Source organism: Mercenaria mercenaria, chromosome 5 (genome assembly GCF_021730395.1).
Source record: "Mercenaria mercenaria strain notata chromosome 5, MADL_Memer_1, whole genome shotgun sequence".
Lineage (NCBI taxonomy): Eukaryota > Metazoa > Mollusca > Bivalvia > Venerida > Veneridae > Mercenaria > Mercenaria mercenaria.
This window is the reverse complement of record NC_069365.1, coordinates 42,313,508-42,338,610: the sequence shown is the minus strand read 5'-3', so window position 1 is coordinate 42,338,610 and position 25,103 is coordinate 42,313,508. Positions and strand designations below refer to the sequence as shown.

Sequence of the window (25,103 nt, the reverse complement as noted above, 5' to 3'; positions counted from 1 at the left end):
ATCTTATAACACAATGAAACCTGTCCAGTCATTATTCACTGAATGAAAGAAGACAAGGAAAAACCACAATACAAGAACACACACTTTTCAAAACTACCCAACAAACTTTTAAGTTTTTCTTATACGTAAAAAGAACATGGGTAAAAAGCTTTGTAACGTGATGAAATTTCAGTTTTTCAGGCGGGAATAAAAGTAATGAAAAGATAAAATAAAGGAGGACAATACCTCGCAATGACACAATAAGATTCTGTTGTTCAACATTTATAGGACGCATTGGTTATTATATTAACTTACCATTAGCCGCTATTTCTAATATTTGGCAGATGATTCTTTCATCTGTATAGAACGGTTCTTGACCTGCTTCTCTGTCTTTCCGTTGTTCTTCCAGGAACTTGTCCACAACACCTCTAATAACACCAGGTACATGACTTTCCTGCAACACATGCAAACAAAGGTCATCAATGTTATATGGTGCTGATTTATGCCTTTCGTCTTTTTGCCCCGCGGCCTCGCCAAGAGAAAACACGAAAATTGAGAAGTTAAAATTGCGGGGGCGCGGAGCGAAAACTCGTTTAACAGCGGAGGCGCTGGGCAAAAAGTCGAGCTTCTTGAAATAAAACGGCATGGTTCGCACCTTTCTCGAGTGCGAATATTCACTATAAAATCTTACATTTTAGTTCTTTATCTCTTTAGCAATATTCATGATTCTTTTCCTGTGCTTTTCATCTCGGCGATATATGACCATTTTGTGTCAATTCGCCGTAAACCCCAACTCACTGTGCTTTTCATGAGAACGAACATTCATTCTTACATGTTCTTGATTCATTTCATGTTCATCTCTCAAAATAAAAGTGTACGAACGAAATTTGTCTCTCTTCCCTTAATGTCACTACTTTTATAGTACATGCTCTTGGTTTACAAAACTTGCATTCAAAGTTTAAATTAAGATCTTACTTAGTTAAAGAATAAAGCATATAAATATATCCTGGAATTCAATTAAATATTTATTTAATGTCGGTAATCATTTACAGTAGCTTGATTAATCTTGAAAGAAAATCTAGGAACATTATGAATTGGGTGTATTACGTGCATGTTTTGTGATATTTTGCATTACAGTGTCCATCTGTCCAAGTGTTTACAGGAATAAGGTCAGTAATTCGGTTGTAAGCCTCCGTGGTGTAGTCGAAAATAGTGCCTATATATAAATAGTCCAAATTTTTTCTTGGGTAAAAAGCAAATTCTATATGAGCTGAAGCATTTATTCTGCACATGTTATTAATTCACTCATCTGTGGATATTAGAAAGATATTTACAATGTTTTGTGATGTACTGTTTGGAAACAGGAAGCCACAATAGGAGGTAGGTATTGTGGGTATGTTGCGGATTAATTTTTTCACCGACCTTGACATTGGTAGAAACAGCTGACTGGCATTTCACTAGGAACTATTCAACACCATGTTTTCTGTTTGTTTTTCATTTGCAGACACATGGAACTAAAGAGAAAAGGTAGTCTACCAGAGATTGATGTTTTAGAAATATTTTTACAGAGCTTTGTTTATAGCACATTTTATATGAAGTATATAGGCATTTTTTTTACTGACCTTTGACCTATAAGAAAGGGAGACTATTTTGTAAACATTAAAATCTGTCGTCTGTTTTCAGTTTATTTGAAAGAATTAAGTGAAATATGGCAAATAATGACTTTCTAGCAATATTAAAAGCTAGATTAGATGAAAAATTAGAAGATTTTGGCCTTTTGGGCTGTAAGCGGTGGACCGGCGTTGTCTGTGGCACTAAATGGCCCCGTTATGGAAAAATGAGGGCAAAATTTCCACAAGATGTTCATTCTAAATATTATTATGTACACAGATTGGCCTATATGATAGATAAAAACATCATAGAACTAGAAAATACTGATCATGTGTCCCATTTATGCAAGTTTTCACTTTGCTGTAACCCGGAACATTTGGTTTAGAGCCTCAAATAATAAATAATTCAAGACAGCAGTGTATGGAACAGTGTTTTGGTCATAAATGGCAAGGCCGGGTTTATCCGAATTGCATTTTACAGGTATTTCAATGTATGACAGCCTCTATAATACATGTAATATGGAAAAAGAAGTGAAATTTCTATATATACATTGATCATAATATAATACAGTATTTACAGACAAATAGCACTAGTCGTACAGCATTGACCGAAATATTTTCCGGTACTTAGAAAGGTGACCGGTTCAATGAAAATACATATGATCAGCAAGTTCGGGAATTTTCGACAAGTCCGCGGTAGGGTCAGTAAGCCCTTTAGAGTAGTGGACCTCTGCGTGAATCTTATACCTTCGCATACGTGATGCGTAGCGAGAGTCGTTCCTTTCTTTCTGACATTGTTTAGATTTCAATCTGAGGGCAAGTTTTTCAGACTTAAGTAAGTGTTTAATAACTGATGTACCCTTAGGTAAACTTGCACCTAAACACTGTGACTTTAAAAGAGTGGAGTTAGTATATCCGTGGTTCAGTTTCAGGATTTGACCGTGTATACGACCCAAACAGTTCCTAGAATACGTGACAGACTTTGGCATGCATGAAGTATATGCACGATTGACCGCTTCACATTTCTGAGTTGAAGTCTGTAGTTTGGTTAACTCTATGCTATTTGGACCAAGCAAAACTTGAATACATGAATATAAAGTTGCCTCATCAGATTTGGTCATTTTCAGTTTTAGATTTGCTGGCAAGTAATTCTTTGATTGTTTAAAGTTACCGGGACAAACAAAGCTGTATTTCTTACAGGATTCACCGCAGTAACCTTTGAAGCAGAGAATAATTGTTAGTGTAACATTATGCATAGCCCTTTTAATTGCCTCAATGTTTCCCTGGTATACAGAATGGGCCTTTTTTAGCTCACTTACACACCTAGACCTGATAGATAGTGATAGTCTACTTTGAAGGTTAGCCCTGTGGGGGCCACTAAACTATTCTTGCTGAACTTTGCCTTATTTATTTGACGGCGCATTGAATTGCTAAGGTGTCTTAAGTCTTTTAGATGTGAAACAGGTTTAGACTGGCCCTTGTCAACACCACTATGCCCCTTAGAATCCCCATCACCAGTGAAATGGGCAATACTGAGATCCTGATTTATTTCAGTAGTCACCAGACTGTTCCAGCGTGATTCATTGCCAATGGAATCTGACTCAGCTAATGATGCTGTACAGTGTCCCCTGTGGTTAGGACAGACTACAGTTTCCCCTTTATTTCTAAGTTCTGAGGCAATTTTACAGATCTTCACCCCCACAAAAGCACCAATTATTTGCTTGTTTCTTGTATTATTTTCACACATAGTGGTAGTGACAATGGTGCCAGCTTGGAAAGGGGTACTATCAGCATTAAATAGAGGGTTGTTATAGCAAGAATCTCCCTCAGCATTAGTCATTTCTGGGTTTTTGTTGCCACATGCCTTATTTTCAGCTTTTAATTTTTGCCTTAACTCATGCATATTGTTCTTATTTAGTTCAACAATAGCCTTGCCAACACTATTAGACTGTAAGCGCATAGAATTTTTAGCCGGTGGAGTGATGTTTGTATTAGCAAGAATCCGCACTAAGCCGGTGTTGCCTACCGGGGTAGTCATGGCTCCTAACTGTAGACCTACATTAGCTTTTGCAGACTTTCTACCTCTTACATTGGAATCTGCATGTTCAAATAATTGGTAAAACTTGCTCTTGTAATTGCATTTAGTACATTCAGGCGTTCATTCCAACAGATTCCCATTTACGTGAAACAGAAGCATCAATAATCAAGTCACCAGTACATGCATATTTCCAATACAGTGCATTTTTATTTCAGAATTAAACATCTGGTTCAGTTCAAGGGGACGGTACAGTCTATTAGTCAAAAGGTCAGGGTGTACATCTATGTTATCTGGTACAGAGTAATCATCAGACAGTGTTATAGTCTCAGCCAAGCTGCGAAGTGGTACAGCATTGGTGTCAGTACCATCAACATCTTTAAAGGTAAAGATACCTTTGTACTCTTGAATGCGGGAGTCATGAGACTGCTTTGGGAGCCTTATGTACCTTTTATCAGTGTTATGCTTGACATAATTACGTTTTTTACCTTTGTGCACATTACTGACACCTTTTTTAAATCCACATAGCCTTGACAGTCTTTGCCGCTTTGAGACAGACGGCATTGTGTTAACCGTAGCACTAACTATAGAAATTTTTACTATATGAACCTTAGAAAGTCTGCCAGAAGAATAAATTAAAATGCCAAAAACATGTTATTTAACAGGGGCAACATTCTTAGGGTCATGTCAAAGAAGCCAGGTGGTAATTGCAGAGGTGTGAAATGTGTCATTTTTTCATTGTTATTGGAGTCACAGCCATAATTATGTTTGGGTATACCAGAAAGAGGTCTGATTGAAGCTTAATTACTCTTAAATGCTCACTGGGACATCAAAGCATTTTGCTAAAGCAATTATATGGCTGTTTGTCCAAAATAATGTTTAGAAATGCCTTTTGATACTAATATTTTATGAAAAATTTGGTTAATTTTGCATAAAATTTGATTCTTCTGGTGGACAGTCTGCCAATGAAAAACATGTTCTACTATTTTTAAAGTATGATTTCTGAATAATATGAACAGTTTTCAATACACCGGTACCATTTCCTTTAATATATCCATGAAAAAATGACGCGAAATAAGAAAAAATCTATTATCATGTAATTGACCGTAAAACCTCGATTTTGTGGCACCTAGGCGCCTTTGACATGACCTAACAGTTATGCCTGTATTTTCTCTACTGTTGGTATTTCAGCCATGAAACTTGGTAGGAATTTTGGCAAAGGATTATATTTAAAGGAGAAACCAGTTTAATTTAGATATATTATCAAAAAAGTTTCTTATAGGAATAAGGTCAGTAATTCGGCTGTAAGCCTCCGTGGTGTAGTCGAAAATAGTGCCTATATATAAATAGTCCAAATTTTTTCTTGGGTAAAAAGCAAATTCTATATGAGCTGAAGCATTTATTCTGCACATGTTATTAATTCACTCATCTGTGGATATTAGAAAGATATTTACAATGTTTTGTGATGTACTGTTTGGAAACAGGAAGCCACAATAGGAGGTAGGTATTGTGGGTATGTTGCGGATTAATTTTTTCACCGACCTTGACATTGGTAGAAACAGCTGACTGGCATTTCACTAGGAACTATTCAACACCATGTTTTCTGTTTGTTTTTCATTTGCAGACACATGGAACTAAAGAGAAAAGGTAGTCTACCAGAGATTGATGTTTTAGAAATATTTTTTACAGAGCTTTGTTTATAGCACATTTTATATGAAATATATAGGCATTTTTTATACTGACCTTTGACCTACAATGCTAATTATTATTATAGCGGTTTTTATCACTTCCTTATGAAGTACGATCACGAAGCCTTGTGTGGGTCAGCAATATAAACATCAATGACGTTGTGCGCAAATCTGGTGCACTTTTTAAAAAAGATTTACGCATCTTTGTAATTTATATTGGTATAAAATAAGCTTAAACTCTGAGGATTTCATTTTCCAGCATATCTCTCGAATTTATGTCTTTTTAATGGTAGACAATACAATAATTGTAATGCGGACAAGGAAAAATCGACCGTCCCGCGTTGCAATTTTTGTGCACGAGGTATCGATTTTCTTCTGTTTCTGGTAACGACTGCAAACCGCATGCACGACTTCGCAGATGTTCACTTTATATCGACCTTTCTGTTTTTCATATTACAAGTAATTACGAGTAACGGTGGTTTCGTGAGACCCGAACGGTCGAGTGCATATTTTTTCTCGAATCCGTATGTACGAGTGGTTTCTCTTTAGTTAACCAGTTTCTGTATTTTATGGTTTCATAAATAAAAATAACTTTAATAAATAACTGAATCATACAAACTAAATTTAATAAACACAATCTATCGAACTTGACCATTGGAAAATTCACTCGGTATCATCAGATTCATAAAATATAGCTCGGGTAACAAAGTTATCGGTTTTCGCGAGTAAAAGTGATTTTATATCTATATAATATAAAGTTTATTGTTGAACTCAGTTGATAGTGATCGGGTCATTGCAGTAGTCTCTAAGGAGAAAAAATAATCAGAAATGTATGAATATTAAAACAACGAAACAAAAATAAGTCTTCACGCGATATTTTATAACTAAAAAAGTGAATATTGGAGTAAGGTACATTATCTATTACACTTATGTGTCACTTCAAATTTCATTTTTTTTTAAAAGCTTAATGATTTGACAATTAATGTTCAACCACTCGAATAGGTGTATATGCCAAGTTATCAAGTTACTCCATACAATAGATAGAGTGAATTCATGGTTAACTAAAGGGTTCGCGAGTTCGATCCACGGATGCGGTGTATATGACAGCATTTGTAAATCAAAAATATTAACCATCGGATACTACAGTAAAATGATGGATAAAATAAGGTTTGATTTACAAGCTTTTTTTTCAGGCATGTGCTCGTTTACAAATAAATCTATTCTCATCCTGTCTCACAATCGCTGAATGATCACCGATCGCTACAGGTTAAACGTACACGGTTAGACCACAAAAAACGTTACGTATTTCAACGTAAGTAAGGCGATATCTTTAATGTTAATTTTAATCTTTATTGTTAATCTTTTGTCAAATGAGAAAAAATAGGAAGCTATCATTTTTAGCTCACCTGTCACGAAGTGACAAGGTGAGCTATTGTGACCGCTTGATGCGTCGTGCGTCGTCCGTCAACAATTTCTAAAAAATCTTCTTCTTGAAAACCACTGGGCAGAATTACACCAAACTTCACAGGAATGATCCTTGGGTAATCTCCTTTCAAAATATTTCAAAGACTTGAATTCCATGCAGAACTCTGGTTGCCATGGCAACCGAAAGGAAAATTTTTAAAATATTCTTGTCCAAAACCTAGGGCTTTGATATTTGGTATGTAGCATCATCTAGTGGTCCTCTACCAAGATTGTTCAAATTATCCCCCTAGGGTCAAATATGGCTTCGCCCCGGGGGTCCCAAGTTTTACATAGACTTATATAGGAAAAAAAGTTTAAAAATCTTCTTGTCTGAAACCACAACAATTAGACCTTTGATATTTGGTTTGTAGCATTGTATTATGGTCCTCAACCAAAAGTGTTCTAATTGTACCCCTTGGGTGAAAAGAGGCCCTGCCCTGGGGGTCCCAAGCTTTATATAGACTTATATAGGAATAAGCTTTAAAAATCTTCTTGTCTGAAACCATACGATCTAGGCTTTTGATATTTGATATGATGCATTGTCTAGTAGTCCTCTACCAAAATTGTTCAAATTATGCCCATGGGTTTAAAAGAGGCCCCGCCCTGGCGTCACTTAGTTATTATGTGAGTTATATAGGAAAAATACTTAAAAAATCATCGTTTTCAAATATTTGTCAATATATTTGAAATATTATTTCCCAATGTCTTAAAGGTATGTTAATCAGATATTTCATAAAAAAATAATACATAATTTGTTATAGATTACTCTTTGTCTGAATTTTTGTCTCAAGTCGGGTGAGAGAGACAGCTCTTTCAGTTTCTTTAAGTGTTGTGAAAGAACAGTTGTTGTACAAGACCATTCTTTTGCTTTGGTTATGCAAGGTAGTACTGTGACATTCAGGGTATTTCTAACCTTTTGTTCCTTGAAGAAAATGTTGATAATAGTTTCTCTTGTCTTCAGAGCTTTAGCAAACTGTTTTCCGTAAGGTCCCGGCATGTAACGAAGGAAAGGCAACGTTGTCAAAACATTGTTGACACTTGCATTTGAAAAATAGTCTACACAATCACTAAAATCGTCAAAGATGCTAGCGTTTGGGTCATTGTCGTCGAAAGGTTCGCCTCTAAACTGAAATACAAATATAAGACATGTCCTAATATATTGAACTAACATTTATGAGTTAATTTAAAAAAGTGGCTAAAATTGCAAAATTCGAGAAATGTGTCACTTCGTGGCTAGTGGTGAATGAAAATTATAAGCATCTTAGTTACATGCATGCATGTTTTAGGACGGGTTTTGCAACGAAATGGATAGCAGAAATGAGAAAAAGAACTTTAGCTTTATTATGATTTCTGGTCCATTTTGATCATGGAGCCCATTTAATATTTCGGTGTAATACCGCTAGCAGGAATGAGAGGTGTTGCATATTTCAATCTCTCTCATGAACTGACATAATCAAACTAAGGGTCTTGTAGGTAGGGTTTCAAGTTGGAGTCTAGTTTAATGCTCCCGACGAAGGACATAATCGCATATAGATCACTGTATTATAATTGTTACTGTTATAGTTTAAATTCAGTAACTCAAATTCCAAGGGAGCGAGCATTTTACTCCGAGATAACCGAAATTCGACTTAAAATGATATCTTATGCACGTATTTTCGAGACGGGACTTGAAAATGTCTTCGAGATAGCAGGAATTTTAAGAAAAGCGAGTTCAAGATATCGAGTTTCAGCTGCTATTATTATTATTATCATTATTAGTGGTGGTAGAAGCAATAATAATGATAGCATAGAATAGTATGTTACAAAACATTTCTGCTGTAGTTAGTCAAATACATAGTAGTTATTCTAGAACAAGTACAAAGTTCTTTATATGTACATTAATATGTCTTTTAGATCTGAAGTACCGCCTAATACAGGTCATTTGGGGTAGCACAGTCAGGATTACAAGCTTTCCCAGTTTTCCTTTTCAGCTAAAATGGATTAAATATAATATTCATGAAGACTAATGGACACGGGTTTTGTCATAATGCTACACGTTGACAGAGATGTACTTCATTTACAGTTCTTGCCACTTGTAGCCTACAATATACAATTTTGTTAAACATTAATTTTCATCTCAAGGAAAAAAAACACAACAAATTAAACGCTCAAGATAGACAGCCTAATAACGATTTATCCACACGTTCGCATTATGGATATAATACTTATGCTGTGGGTCCTTCCTCGAATATGAGTATCGGCGCCTACACATTGACTTTTGCCAAGCTGCACCCCTCATAACCAGACTAGTGGGTAAGGAGAAAATTGCGTTTCAACAGTCTTTTCTTTCAGCTCTAGCGACATGTGTTTTTGACAATTCGAAATAATTTCAACAATCTTGGAAGACAATCGCCCTGAACACTTCTATGTAATAGCCTCTATGGCAAGCTATCAACATCAGGCTGACAATAATTCGTATAGGGTATTAACCCGGTGCGTTGAATATTTGATAATGTAGGTTAGAGATAATTATTATCAATATGCATAATCTAAAAATGTGTTTATGTGATATATACAGGTGCTAGTGTATGTTAATCCTGTGACAAAAGATCCAGGAAGTCTACTTTAATATGGCGGTCTAAAAATTTGCAACATGATGCTAAAATCAGATTTTCTTTAAAGACCAAGTATTGCATATGCGCTAGAAGGAACTTTTGTCTTATAGAGACATATCAATAATTTAAGCAACGTTTGATTTTACCTGAAGTATACGGTTAACTCCTTTCGGTACATCACCGTTGGGTCATCACGAGTTCCGAATGATGTTTATATTGCACGAAATTTCAAAATGTCAGACAACGTGAATGTCTGTCCACCATAACCCGATGTTTTTAATCAAACAGGCATACTAGACAACAATAAAAAACTAGAGCTATTGTCATTAACATGGGACAATGTCCATGTCTTCGACTTTCCAACCAGGTATTAGTGTTATCATCAGTTTTCGGAATTTTGCAAAACAGACTGTTTGACACTGTTCAGAACTGTTAACAACTTAAATACCCTACCGATTGTTAAATGTAATTGAAAATTGTAAAAAAGAAATACATATAGAATATAGAAGCGTTCTCGTTAAGTTTGCTCTTCTTTTCAGAGTATACAATAATTAATAAAACGTATATTCGTGCAGTCTGATCATGACCTGCGCTGTTCGCCATTCAGTCAGTATCTTTTTGGTATGCACCCCTTTTAACAATCAATAGTACTGTCAAATTTGAAAGATGGACAAGTTCATTATAGAAATTGAGCAAGGTAAGGGTTATGCCGATGTAACTGGCGTTAGGAGTGTTGCTCTTTCCATTACGTCTCAGGAACATACCCAATGTAACGAAAAACTGACAAACCAAGTCTACTTTTATTTTTTTCTTGGTTTCATTCTATTTTTCCAAAGGGTCTTCTTACATAGATTATTTTTGGCTAAAGATAAAATAGTACAACCGAAAAAATTGAGATATTTACCAAGCAGGACAACGTGTTTGCTAGTGATCGTTTTAGCTCGTAAGCGATCTCGAAATCTCTGCCATTGTAACCTTCAATTCTCTTCATCAGTCCCCTTTTTATTTCTGTCATAAACATTTCCTCAATGGTAGAGTCGCTTCCGGCTCCATAAACTTTCATTACGTTTGTAAAACCTTTTCTATAAGCAGTATGTTCTGCACTATATCCATCCTTACAGAACTCCGTACTTTGAGAGCCATAGAGTAACATTTCCGCGTAGAAAGTTGCCGGCTTGTCGTTAAGGTATTCCTTATACCCATCTTGCGCGTAGGCCAGTCTGATTAAATGTTCAGAATTCAGTCCAATAATAGTGTCATTCATTAGTTTGAATTGAAATATGTTACCATACTCATATGCATAGTCGGAGAACTTCGTGTGAATATTTTCTTCTTTCACTTCTAGAACGCAACCCACCAAGGGTAGACCTTTAGGCCCAGGAATCCTTCTTCCTTTCCGTCCATTCTTTCTAAGAATCCAGAAAATTGCAAGTACTGTGAAAATCCCGAATAGAAAAACATCAACCATTTCGGCAAAATATTTCAGATCCATTTGCATAAAGCTAAATCAATATAAAGGTCCAATAGGTTAAAGCTACTTCTTCGTTCATTTATAGAAACTTTTACAAATGATCCAGTCCGATACAATATGTAATGCATTACTGAGAGAGAAAAATTGTAAGTGTGTGCTTTAGTCACAACAAAACCTTTTATTCCATTGAGCTAATTTCCAGCTTTTATTTTGGATGCATATAATTGATAAGCATTATTTTATAGATTCTCGTTCAGCGGAAGAAGACGCGATGTTCCGCTCTGGAAATCACATCAGACACGTAACGGAGCTTGGGTAGAAAAAACGATATGACCTTCCACAAACCAGAGAAGCCACGAAAGATGGGGTAACTGGGGAAACATATATATGTAAACGTAAGTACCCAGCCATATTATAAATTTTGTGTGTAAATTCAAAACTGCTGCTTTTTCTTTTTCGAAACATGGATTGTACCATACAGTGATGTTCTAAAAAAAAGGTATGGGATTCTGTAGAATATCACTCTAATAAATTCATTTTATTTTTATTTCAAACAAGTTTATGTGAACAGGTCGCTTTAACTCCTGCAAAGCGTGCACGCGTCGTTGAATAATCTAAAGCTATATCATTGAATGCATGCCCTGATTTAAAGACGCAGGAAAACCTAGTCACCTACTTTTTCTCCCACAAAAACTTCACTAATACAGGTAATATTCAGCGATACTACATGTTGTCAGGTGTGCAATTAAGGCTCTTGCTGAATTAATGGGTTTACACAACTTCATCTGCAAACTTATTCAGGCAATCTCTTTACAGCATAGTTTACAAAATATAGATGAATAACTATTTTACACTGTAGAAACAGTGTGATCGAAATTTAACTAAAACATTGACTACTGCGCAAATTGCTACATCAATTCAATAAAATGTTAAGCCATTAAACACATTGTCTTTGCCTAATATATGTCACTGTCAATATGTAACTAAATACTTGTATGTCTCATTTTTTCATGCAAATCATTTATAACTACCATTATGGAGATACAAGAGAATACAGTTATTTTGTTGTGCGTCTTTAATACTTAAAGAGATATTATAGCAAAACCTGATATAGCTACCCTTCACCGACCTCACTCGGGTTGTAGAATTTTTCATGTGAAAAGATCCTTTTGAATAAAACCAAACTTGGTTAGACTGAGTCTGTTCATGAGAGGTAATGAAATACGCAACACCTCTCGCGTCTCGCTAGCGCCGTGCAGTCGATATCTATAGTGATCAATTTATTTATTTATTTTGTTGGGTTTAGCGTCGCACAGACACAATTATATAGGTCATATGGCGACTTTCCAGCTTTGATGGTGGAGGAAGATCTCAGGTTTCCCTCCGAGCATTGTTTCATCACGAGCGGGCACCTGGGTAGAACCACCGACCTTCCATAAACCAGCTGGATGACTTCCTCACATGAAGAATTAAACGCCCCGAGTGAGGCACGATCCCACATCGATGAGAGGCAAGTGATTTGAAGTCAGCGGCCTTAACCATCCGGTCACGGAGGCCCCTCTATAGTGATCGGTGAGCAAGCAGGGGAAATGATAAAGGAGAGTCTCAGCAAAGGGGATTGCAACGGCGTGATGGTCAGTGAGTCGGTCAATGTGGTGGATACCGAAGTAACCAATTTGGGATAGTCAAAGGATTTTGGAATGTAAATGGATGGAATCCTGATAAAGGCTCCATTAATTTCCAATTTAAAATGACAGTATTAACTACCTTTTTTTGGTCATAATAGGCATAGCAGAAATACACCTTAAGAATAATGACAGTATGTTCCTTGAAAAATATAAATGGTTCGGTAATAATAGGCAAAATTTGCATGTTAATAATTGGACGGAGACTGGTGGTGTAGGGTTTGTGTTGGAATGAGATATTTCAAAACTTTTTGACATATCTGTAGATAATAATAAGGAAGAAGGTATACTTCGGCTATGTTTATAAAATAAGGCAAATAATCAGTCCTTGTATATGTATGTATGTTATGTTCTCCAAAGAATTCAACTAGGCTAATTGATGCATTTAAATTTTATGATAAGCTCTTGTGTGGCATATATGAATATCAGAACAAAGGTGTAATTTGTATATATAGTGACTTGAATAGCCGTTGTGACGATGACGCCGATTACGTTGAAGGTGTTGGTCATGTACCTATAAGAAATAGAAATATAACTGATTATACGTGCAATGAGTATAGTGATGTCTTTACTGTTTTTTATTTGGTGCAAACTTTTGTATCTTCAATGGCAGAAACCACGTTAAAAATGACTTTACGTGTATCAGGCCACAGGGATGTTCAGTAGTGGACTACTGCCTTGTACGTCATGATGAGATTGTGTTCTGATTTTAAGGTCATTTGATCTACAGAGTTAGTAAATAATGCAAATATTTTACAGCCAGTTGAAGTTCCAGACCATTTCCGTATACAGGTCGATATTGACACTGCATGAGACACTATGCAAAACGATAAAACAAACTATGCATGATAAATTACCTTTTAAACGTATTGTCCTATAGTGCGTCATATGTGCCAGTAAGTTTCGTTTTGATTCTATTTCTACCCGTGATATATCTTTTACAGCTTCATATGTGCCAATACGTTTCTTCTTGTTCCTAACTCTACCCGTGTATTATCCTGTATATTGTCAAATCTTCCAGTAAGTTTCATCACATTCTTATCTATCCATATCTCTCCCTCTGTAGTGCAGTATCTTGTACAGCGTCATATGTGCCAGCAAGTTTCGTATTGTCCCTAATCCTAACCGTTGAGTACCTTGTACAGTGTCACATGAGGCAGTTTGTTTTGTCTTGTTCATATCTCCACCCGTGTAATATCTTGTACAGCATTATATGTGCCAGTAAGGTACGTCTTGTCCCTGTCTTTACCCGTGTAGTATCTTTCATAACTTCATAACTGTAAATAACGTTCATCTTGTTCCTGTCTCTACCCGTTTAGTATTTTTATAGCTTCATATGCGTCAGCAAGTTTCGTCTCGTCCCTAACTCTACCTACTCTACAGCGTCGAAATATGGTTAGACGTGTGAAAAAGAAAACAGATATAGATCTTCTAGCGTATAGAATCTACTATTGAGTTGAAAATTCGTGGTATTTATTGGAATCGGTTCTGTTCGGTTTTCTTCCAGTAGACTGTGCGCATAGCAATTAACGGGGTCAGTAGCTTGCTGTTTACGGATTACAAAAGCGTCTCGCTTACTGCTGTGAACATTGAATAACAATGTAAACGGGTGGTTAACGATAAGAAATTAGCGCCGAATAAATTTTCTACGTAGAAAAAAAGCTGTAATATATAAATATCAATGTGAAACGATTTTCATCCCGCTGCCGTAACTGAAATGTTAATTAAACAGGAGTTTTCGAGAATTTCGGCGAACAGTCTTTTTCTCTGAGTAAAATTCTAATCAGTATTTTTTAAAAATGGTTTGTCTTTTGAATTTAAAACAAACATTTTATATGTAAATGGATGTTTGTCATTCTACCATACCAGACGTCTACCATAGCAGAATTTTGGGCAGAAATTTGGTCCCATTCTTACTTTCAAAAAGAATGTAATTTGACAATAATGACATTAAAAAGAATTACAAAAGTCAGAAAGTACGTAAATTCTGATTCCTATAAAGTTGGAATTGGAACATAAAATATTTACATTAGGTCTTCATTTCCAAACATTCACCCGAAAAGAGACACCAATTTCTTTAATTAGGCTGTAGGCCTAATGAGATTCTATTAGAATAAAAGATTCACAGGCCAAGCTTTTAAATTTGATCTTCAATCTTAATGCAGTGTAAGAGTAATAGCAAGCTTGTACATCATATATTGCATTCAGAAATTATGGATTATCATTAATACAGTTGATTGTAATATTAGAACATCAACTTCCTAAAACAGATCCATAATTCGAGATATTTGCAGCCATTGCAATAACATTTCTTTCATGGCGCACTCGTGATTTTTCAAGGCAGCTCTGCCTTTTAGGAAGCAACTAATTTCATATTATCATGTACAGCGTCAAATGTGCCAGTAAGTTTCATCACATCCCTAACTGTCCCCGTTTTATATATTGTACAGCGTCAAATGTGTCAGTAAGTTTCGTCTTGTCCCTGCGTCTACATGTATAATATCCTGTACAGCGTCATGTAAACCAGTAGGTTTCGTCTTGTCCCTGCGTCTGCCTTTCTAATATCCTGTACAGCGTCATGCAAACCAGTAAATTTCGTCTTGTCCCCGTGTCTACATGTATAATATCCTGTACAGCGTCATGTAAACCAGTAGGTTTCGTCTTGTCCCTGTGTCTGCCTTTTTAATATCCTGTACAGCGTCATGCAAACCAGTAAATTTCGTCTTGTCCCTGTGTCTACATGTATAATATCCTGTACAGCGTCATGTAAACCAGTAGGTTTCGTCTTGTCCCTGTGTCTTCCCGTGTAATGTCCTGTGCAGGTCACATATGCTTGTAAGTTTCGTCTTGTCCCTGTGTCTACCCGTGTAATATCATGTAAAACGTCATGTGTGCCAATAAGTTACTTCTTTTCACTGTGTCTACTCGTGTGATATCCTGTACAGCGTCATGTGCAATAATAAGTTTCGTCTTGTCCCTGTGTCTACCCTTGAACTATCATGTACAGCGTCATGTGTTCCAGTAAGGTTCGTCTTGTACCTATCTCTACACGTATAGTATCTTGTACAATATCATGTGTCATTAAGTGTCGTCTTGTCTCTCTCTGTATCAATATAATATCCTGTACAGTGTCATTTGTTCTAGTTAGTTCCTTCATATGCAAGTAAGTTTCTTTTTTGTTCCAGTTAGTTACTACCTATACCTATCTTTAACATTTTTTTATAATTTTGTACACCATCATGTTTATCAGTAAGGTATTTATTGTCTCTATTATTCTCCAAATTGTATATTGTAGATCTTCATATGTGTCCCATTCGTACCCTTGATGTATCGTGTACATCATCATCACATTCCGTACCAGTTAGTTAACTCCATTAGGGGAACATATGATTTAGATCACTGACTACGAATGACTTGTCTTACTTCGGTACTGGTTCGAAACTTTGCTTGGGGTGTAGAATTCTTCACGCGAAGAAGCCATCTGGCTCACGGATGGTTCTAATCATTTGATTGGTCGTACCTGAAACAATACACTGATGAGCATCAGCGGTCTATTTTTAGCGTCAACCATTGGGTATGTGACCATATGACTAAACTTTGTCGGTGTGACTCAACAACCCAACAAAAAAAGTGAAAAAAAATCTTACTTCCTTTCCCTTATATACTGTACATCATCATGTGTACTTGTCAGTCAATTTCATTGTGTAGGCGGGGCTTACAATCCGTACTCTAACGTTGACAGGTATATTTAAAGTCGCGTGTTCTTGTCTGCTTTGGAATAAGACTGAATTTAACTATTTCAATGTTGAATGTAGCCTTCACAACATCATAGGTACTAGTTAGGAACTTCTTATTCCTATCTGTTCGCTTGATGTACCTTGTGCATTAGACTCTGTACCACCAGTAAGTTATATACCCGTATTGAATATTATACGGAATAATTTTGTACCAGCTTGATACATCTTGTCCTTGTCTGCAGTATCGTAAATCATCATTTATTTCCGTTTGTTAAGTTTTCTCCCTTTATCTGTTTTCATGTAATTCTTTTGTAAATCAACATTTATGCCTTTTTGTTACGCATGCCCAACTGAATGCATCCTAGTTTTATCTTGTACTTCATGATTTTGAACTAGTAAGTTATATCGTCCCTTCCTGACCACTGACCGTCGTTTATATGACTGAAAACTTGTTGAAAAGGACGTTAAACCCGAACACACACACACACTGCCTGACCACTGCAGTATCTTGTACATCATCATGAATACGTTACATAGTTTATATTAATTTTGTCCCCTTATAATGTCAGGCACTTGTATAGCATCATAATATACCGGTACATGCCCTAATTTTTAAAGTCAGCCAGATATTGCCATAGTTAGAGAACCACTTTCGTACAAAAATAATGGCATTGATTTCACGTAATTCCATGCTAAATAAATACCTATAGATATGATAGTTTGCTCTGAAGAATGAAGAATATATCGTTATATGAGTAGTCTGCATATTATAACTTAATTTCACATAATCAGTGCATAACTTGAACATGCAAATGTGTTTACCAATTAAACAATCAATGACTTTATTCAGACGGCTTCCTATAACGTTTAAATTACATTCTCGCCATCGTGTACGCTTAAATCTGATTTCATGTTATATTTTTAATAGGCATCTTGTTCGTGATGTGGCTGAATCTGGGCAAACGTGACTGGAAGCTTGACCGAAATTCAGAAGAATGTGTGCCAAAAGAACGCTCGAGTGTAGATTGTTCAAGTTCAAGTAGAGGCTTGTTTCTTGGCATCATAATATTCGTGGCTGCCGTGATTATTCTCATCACATTTTTCGTGCTTGTGCGAACTGACGAATTTATGAATACAGCTGTTCGTCTGGACCAATTGGGAGATGTTGCAATATTTGTTTTAACCCCTATCTCACTGATTTGAGCATTTCACCGGACGCATGTACTGCGCTACCCTGAACAAGATCAAGGTCCCGGTTTTGAAGACGCTTTATTAGTGATTTCCGTTATAGGAATGTTTATTTTGTGCATTGCAAACATTATTGCAGGAATTCCTACAGACGTTGAACATTACGGGCATCTGATAATATTGTCAAGCTGTCTCAGACGTGTTCAGGTAAGTGTGCAAATGCTCTATTTGCTAAACACGATGCGGAAAAGCGTTTGGAAACGAGAGCACGAAGAAGCAAAAACAGGGCGCGAATTCGTGACTTTTTTGCTTATTTGCAATATTGCATTATAGGGTATGAACATTTTTGAAGTTCAGAGATCTGAAGCTAACCCTGTGCAAAGTTTTATGGAAGTGTTGCTTGGAATATAATCGCGTATGTTTCTGTGCCATTTGCAGTCTTCTACTGGTTCCATTCAACAGTTTGCTTAGCAAATATCTGGAAACATGCTTGGAAATTCAGAAATTAGCGCCAGGACAACCACCTTCTCAGCCATTCAGGAAGTGTGTTTATTGTCTGAATATAAATCATGACCTCATGCAATAAGCTCTAGGCAGCTCGTATTTCATATAACATAAATCTATTCGACATTTTATCTGTATAATCCTTTCATATTATATTAAGAACACATTTTATGACCAGTCTTTTAGTACAGACGGATTCTTATGAATTATATTAATTGATAGATTTAACGTTTTCGTGTTTTTGTCTTCTTACGAAAAGGCGTGTTTCTGATATTGTCAAAAATAACTGTCATCGAACATTAAGATGGTCTGAAAGCCAGATATTTCTTCAGACTGACATTGTCGCTTCCTGTTCACGAGAAATAAATTATTTTTTCACTTGATGTTAAATAGACTTTACTGCCAAAGTTAGTCCTATTAGAATTCATACATTGTCAACTACAATGGCCAAATAGAATCCATACGTTGCCAACTAGATTTCGCACATGTCCATTTAGAATTAATACTTTTCCGATGTCGGGACAATTGATTAATGTAATTAGCGCCGTATAGATACGCATATCTAGAAGATGTTGGGTGGCCAAGAATTTGAAAACGATTAACTAATTTCGAACCGGAAGTTTCCCTGTTGTAAAATTTAACAACCCCCCCCCCCCCCCACCCACCCCTAAAAATCAGGAGTTTTCAGCTTTGCATCACAGGTACTCTGCAGCTGGAAATAAAGCTGGTGTGCTGACTACCCGCCGTGATTTGACCATTATTTCTCCTTTCTGAAATTCTTTACATTTAAAGTAACCAAATATCCCACAGCTTTCAAATTAAATGCTGCTTTAGAATATTCAGAATTTGTCTATGATATTAAAAAAAATGACAATGTAGTTCAGACACCATTTCTTTCAACCAACGGAAGTGGATTGAATCCGGCTTAGCAATGAAAACAACAAAATCCCGCGGAATGGTAAAGACGAGAGAAATATCAGGCCTAAGACCACAGTTATTTTTACTATATGTTCTATATAGGCACTGGACACTATTGAAATTTTGCATGCATTCCAACCCCCTAAAAATACCTGAACTCAACAGAACTGTTTAAGAGAAAAAATTCCAGCCACAATAAACATGGGGTTGACCGGCTCTTTTTTCCAGCATTTTGAACCAAATCACATGCGTATGAAGAATACTCTGTAGATGGCCGCAAACAGGCAAAACAGGCCCTATCAAAAAGTCATGTTATTCATATTCTGACATTCTCATTCTGTCAAATTGTACATGTACCTACTATTTCATATCTCCTCTATTAAATTATGCCATTTATTGCAGGTCTTTCACTCAAAAATTTACCAATATTCAACATCAAACAGAGGAACTATTTTCCGCGTAACCACTTCCTTATTGTAGTCAACCAAGGGCAAATAACTGTTGTCTTGTGCCAGAAAGAGATTCCCGGCGTGCGCATGCATTTTCACTTCCAAGCTGGGCTCAATCCACTTCCCTTGGTTGTAAAAATGACATGAGAGCTACCAAGTCCGGCATCTTTTAATATCATCGGAAAATTCTGGATATTTCAAAAAAGCATATAAATCAAAAGTTGTAGGCTATTTGGTGACTATATAATTATGTAAAGAACTTCAAACAGAGAAATAACGTCAAATCACGGCGGCAAGTCAAAACGGCGTCTGTGTTTCCATGTGCTTTGTATATGATGCTATATGCTATACAATGATATTATCTGTCACAGTAAGGTACAGTGCATTTTGTATTTCAATGTATTGATTAATCTGTTTACTATGTACAGACGACAATTTCAGTGTAATCATAAATTCTATCAGTACATTTAGTTTAAACATATTTATTCCCAAAATAGTGTACATATATTTATACGTATGACATACTGTAGTGAAGGCAAAACAGAAAAGGATAAGAATGAAAGACAAGTCTTATAGAATTCTTCTCCTTTGCGGACAAAATATAACTGTATGGGCATATCGAGCTTTAATCTGTAATGGGGCTAGGAATATAGTCTTAAGATATGAAAAAATAAATATATGAAAAAAAAATATCAGTACATTTAAAGTGGTTTTGAACATAAATTATTCAGTTTAAAAAACAACATTGCTCACTGATGCACGCAAATTTATATTTACGTTGAAAAATATTTTTTCATTATTCTTGCCTACCTAGCGGGGAAAGTATACATTTGTCTGAGCACGCGCCAGGGATAGATATTCATGTCTTTCCCTAGGGAAAATCCTTGCACTTTGGTGACGTCACATGGTACTGGCACTATTATGACGTCATAAACTATATAAATAATGCAAGGAAATACCCAAATCTATTTGTCATCACGATCTGTTTTGAACATAATAGGCAAGAAAAATGATCTTACATGTCTGCCTGTGTAAGACAGCTGTTTTCCCAACCCTCGGGACAGTCTGGATAAAAAGAACTCGCTAACGCTCGGTTTTACATTTCATACTGTCCCTCGGGTAGGGAAATACCGGTCTTACACAGGCAGACATGTAAGATCCTTATATTCTCACCTTTATGATAATATCATACGGGGATCATGTACGCTATTATGCATTATATGGTCGTTTTGCTGTCCTTGTTGTGAATTTATTTATGTCCGGCTACATAAACTGATATTTTAGTACTTAAGTAGACTTCACTTTATGCACATTTCGTTCTTATTTGCTCAAAGAAAGGATTTTGTGAGCAGGACTTCGACATAAAATGGAAACTTTTTTTTTCAGTTGATCTGACACGTTATTTGTTCCATTTCTTAGCCTAAAATGCCTTTTCAGTCGATTATTTTGTTGTCTACCATTAAAACCTGCTCTGAAACTAATAGTCTAATACTATGATCATGATGATATCGTGCTAGTCACTTGCCACGTTTTTTACTACACAGTCGAACTTCTTTCTTTCGAATTGGACGGGACCGGAAAATTATGTTCGAGTTATCATTAGTTCGAGTTATGAAACAATACAGGGATTTTGCCGGGACCTGACGAGGTGTTCCAGCGAACGGCGATGTTCGAATTATCCGAGTTCGAGCGAACAAAGTTTGACTGTATATACTTGTATATCTATTCAGAAATAATAGAAGCGCAAATAAGCTATTTATCATCAACTGGAATAACATACAAAACTGTCGGTAGATGTTTTTAAGGAAGCAGTATATCTTAACATTATTAAATACATATGGAGGGTCATGTATTTAAATCTGTATAAAAATGTAATTGAAGCGACAGCGATAAAAGAACTTGAATTAGTAGAAGCTAAAACATTAATAAATTACCCAAATACAATCAATTACTACGGTTCAATTAATTTGAACTGAATCTACTTTGGTGTCAAGGTATACTACATCCTTAAGGTTTAGGAGTATATTATCAAAACACAGAAATATTTGATAAACGAACAACATCTCTACGGTACCAATATTTTACCTGACCATTACATGTTCTGCCGTACTGTACCGTACGACGGATACTTAAAATATTATGAAAAGTTGCACCCCCCCACCCACCGTCCCTTTGAAAATGAATGATATTTGTAAAGAAATAAAAATAAAAAATTGCTGAAAACTGTGTTCCACCTAGTTATGTGAAATTTCAACATTCGTACGCTATTGCAAATGCATCAAAACGAACATATGTAACAGTTCTTTGAAAATGGCGGGTTTTTAAAGGCGTTTGACTGTCCGGAAGTTGGGCCCCTTTAGGCAGTTCTTTTCCGGAATTCAATGTTTATATCTGTATACTGACACTTGTTTCATAGAGTAATATACATGTTTTACATGCTGTTCAATTTTCATGTGAAACAACTCTTTCTTTCTATGATTTGATGTTGTTTGATTTTTTTTTCTCAAAACGTAAGGCTAATTAAGCGTTAATTTATAAATTGACACAAACTGTCGGTAAATTTTCAGTCAACTATGAATACAAGTAATATCAGAAAATGTTCACATATATAAGGTTTAAACTCATCATTAACTCCAATAGCATTAACTGGCTGTAAATAGTTATATCTATCTACAAATTTCAGAAATACATTGTACGCAAAAGTAAGGTTAAAATTCATCATCAAGTTGAAAGTTACACACTGTCGGTATATATTCAGTCAAATATTCATCAATCTGCATAATATAGAAGCACACTGTCTACATAGGGCTATCTATGACTCGTCATGAACTGGGATAGCAAATAGTAGCAATTATATTCAGTCAAACAAATATATATATATATAAGACAAAAGAAAGACCCAACATATATACAAATAATAGAAGCATATTGTCCGCATAAATAAAGCTATATTTCGTTGCTTAAACTGTCTATAAATACTTAGTATCTTTCTTGCACATGGCAATAAAAAGGCTTAGGACGCATTGTGACTTCATAAGAAAAACTTGATTGGTCCCTTGGATCACATGACATCAATTTTTCCGGTGGAGCTACAAATTTCCAATGTCTCAAAAGCGACGCCAAATACATGAAGATACGGTTGCGACCAAACTGTTCTCCAATACACTGCCTTCTTCCATAACCAAACGGAAGCCAGCTGAAATGTACAATTTTTTTTATTACTTGAGGTTGACTCATAATACTCAAAGTATAGCTGTAACAGTTACAATTTCAATAAAGCAAAATTTTCCCGCTATTTAAGGGCCGGAATTCGAAAGTTGTATGTTGTATTTTAATTACTGTTACATATGGGAATAATAATAAGAAGGATTATCCTACGACACAGACAATGTTAACGTTTCACTGACGTCGGTGACAGATCCCCATGCAGTCCTGTCTCTCGTATTTTGTGACCAATAGAACTAAAACAATTACAAATATGCTAATTTTCTTTTCGGCGACGCGATAGTATTTGTTCTTCATTTGAACTAAACAACTACGCCGGAATTAGAGGCAATTACATATATTTTTCAAAGTAATTAAAAAATAACACAGCTAAACGAATCAAGAATTTACAAGTAAACTCAGAATTATGAACAAATCAAAATAATCAGCACTTCACACACAGAAAACCATACTGCGTCATAATATAAAATGAAGGTTGATACTAACTTTTTTCTATAGACGTGATCTCTTGGCAACAGATTCCCTTGTTCGTCGAGACATCTTTCAGGCCGGAAGTTCCAGGGATCACCCCATATCTTCTCATTACGGAAAATATGCCAATAATTGGCAAAGACCTGAAAAAAGCAAGGGCACCGATTTAACAGGATCAACATATTCAACGAACGCAGCCTCTCCGAAAAAAACTCTACATCGATGCATGTAGCGATGTGTAAATATGTGAGCCGCGCCATGAGAAAACCAACATAGTGCGACCAGCATGGATCCAGACCAGCCTGCGCATCTGTTCAGTCTGGTCAGGATCCATGCTGTTCACTTTCAAAGCCTATTGCAATTAGAGAAACCGTTAGCGAACAGCGTAGATGCGCAGGCTGGTCTGGATCCATGCTGGTCGCAATGCACTACGTTAGTTTTCTCATGGTGCGGCTCATTTGATATTTAAGACAAAAGAAGACGGTACCGCCTTGAAGCGATCAGGCACTTGTAAGTTTTAACCAGTTGATGGCGCCCATCAATCCTCACTTGTAACCACCATCGTGTTTTAAAATCACGGGGCAGTACAAATAAAAGTTAACCCCCACGATTCATTGACTCACGCAATACCAAGAAAAAACAGATATGTAAAACACAAAAATGCTCAAGCAAAAATTCAAACAAACGTAGCAACAGTTTAGGCTCATTCATTCAATGCTTTTGCAGAAGGCAAAGCAACAACAGATAAATTAGTAAGGGCCGAAACAGGGCAGAAGGTAAGTATCAAAACGGATCAATCTCAGTGTTCTGTTCCAAGAGGATAGCTTAGTGCCCAACAGGAAAGGCTAAACCAACATAGTGCGTTTGCGACCAGCATGGATCTAGACCAGAATGCGCCTATCCATGCTGTTCGCTTTCAAAGCCTATGGCAATTAGAGAAACCATTAGCGAATAGCATTGATCCTGACCAGACTGCGCGGACGCGCAGGCTGGTCTGGATCCATGCTGGTCGCAAACGCACTATGTTGGTTTTCTCATGCCGCGGCTCTATTATATGCTTTATAAGAACGTCTGATCCCGACCTTACGTGTAATAAAACGTATAGCTGGACAAAACATTTTCGTAAACATATTTTTCAGCTCATGTTTAAGCATTTTCAGGACTATGTGTCAATGTTCAAATTAATACATCGGAACACTGTCCCATAATTATTATCAAATAATACGGAACCAAAGATTAATTTCTAATATTCTACTTGAATTTGGAATACAAGTTATATAGAAATCATTGTATTTTTTTTAAAGTCTACCGTAATAAAAACACATTGGAATTAACAAATGTAGCCAAAAATGTTTCTTGTTTTCGCCCCTCCAACACGCCAACACGAAATGGCAGAAATCGGCCACCATACATTGTGAACAACAATCAGCTAATGTTCAGTGCCTAGATACTTTAAAATCATTTGTATGACACGTACACACGCATGCATATAAGGTAGTTTAATTATTCTTTAATATTCTGTATATAATATATTTACAGAATATTCTTACGGCATCGCCACAGTGGCGGCCAGTTTACTCAAAGTTTTACATGCAAATTTTCATAAAAATAAAAGATGACCAAGTGGTAACAACTTAGTCAATAATTTTGTCATAATTAAGTTTTAAATATCTATGGCAACATATGCAAGTAAAAGGAGATGCATTTCACTACCTGTATTATGCCTTTATTCGACATGTTTCTCTGGCCAAAATGACAAAATTTTGCAGTTTTACTGCAGCCAAACTCAATATATATTCAATATATGTTAAAATAATCACAGCCAGTTATAAAGCAGACCGTGAAGAACAAAGTATTAGCCTAAGGGAACTATTTTGAAAATGTTACCTGGTTACTGAATTATACACAAAAATCCAAACACCATCAATTTATCCAATTTGTTTTATCTGTTCACACATAATTTACAGTGTATCCTGACAAAATCCCCTGCGGACAAAACCCCCTTCGGTCATTTTTGCATAGGCGGACAAAACCCCCTTCATCTTTTTTACAAGGAGGACAAAAACCCCTTCACTTAATTTTACA

At 36.1% G+C, this 25,103-nt stretch overlaps 2 protein-coding genes across 2 annotated transcripts; one reads left to right on the top strand and one right to left on the bottom strand.

Annotated features, from left to right (window-relative positions):
• Positions 1-33: 33 nt before the first annotated feature.
• Positions 34-10,840, bottom strand: LOC128557475 (cytochrome P450 2J6-like). Its single transcript, XM_053544857.1, has 3 exons — positions 10,275-10,840; positions 7,690-7,902; positions 34-433 (listed from the first exon to the last, which is right to left on the bottom strand). The coding sequence occupies exons 1-3, from the start codon at positions 10,836-10,838 to the stop codon at positions 281-283; spliced, it is 930 nt and encodes a 309-aa protein (XP_053400832.1). The 5' UTR covers positions 10,839-10,840; the 3' UTR covers positions 34-280.
• A 6,365-nt stretch (positions 10,841-17,205) lies between these two features.
• LOC123558345 (proton channel OtopLc-like) lies at positions 17,206-17,972 on the top strand. The gene is given in 3 exon segments (XM_053544566.1): positions 17,206-17,439; positions 17,659-17,830; positions 17,833-17,972. Coding segments are annotated over 3 exon segments (534 nt in total). The 3' UTR covers positions 17,961-17,972.
• Positions 17,973-25,103: the final 7,131 nt, after the last annotated feature.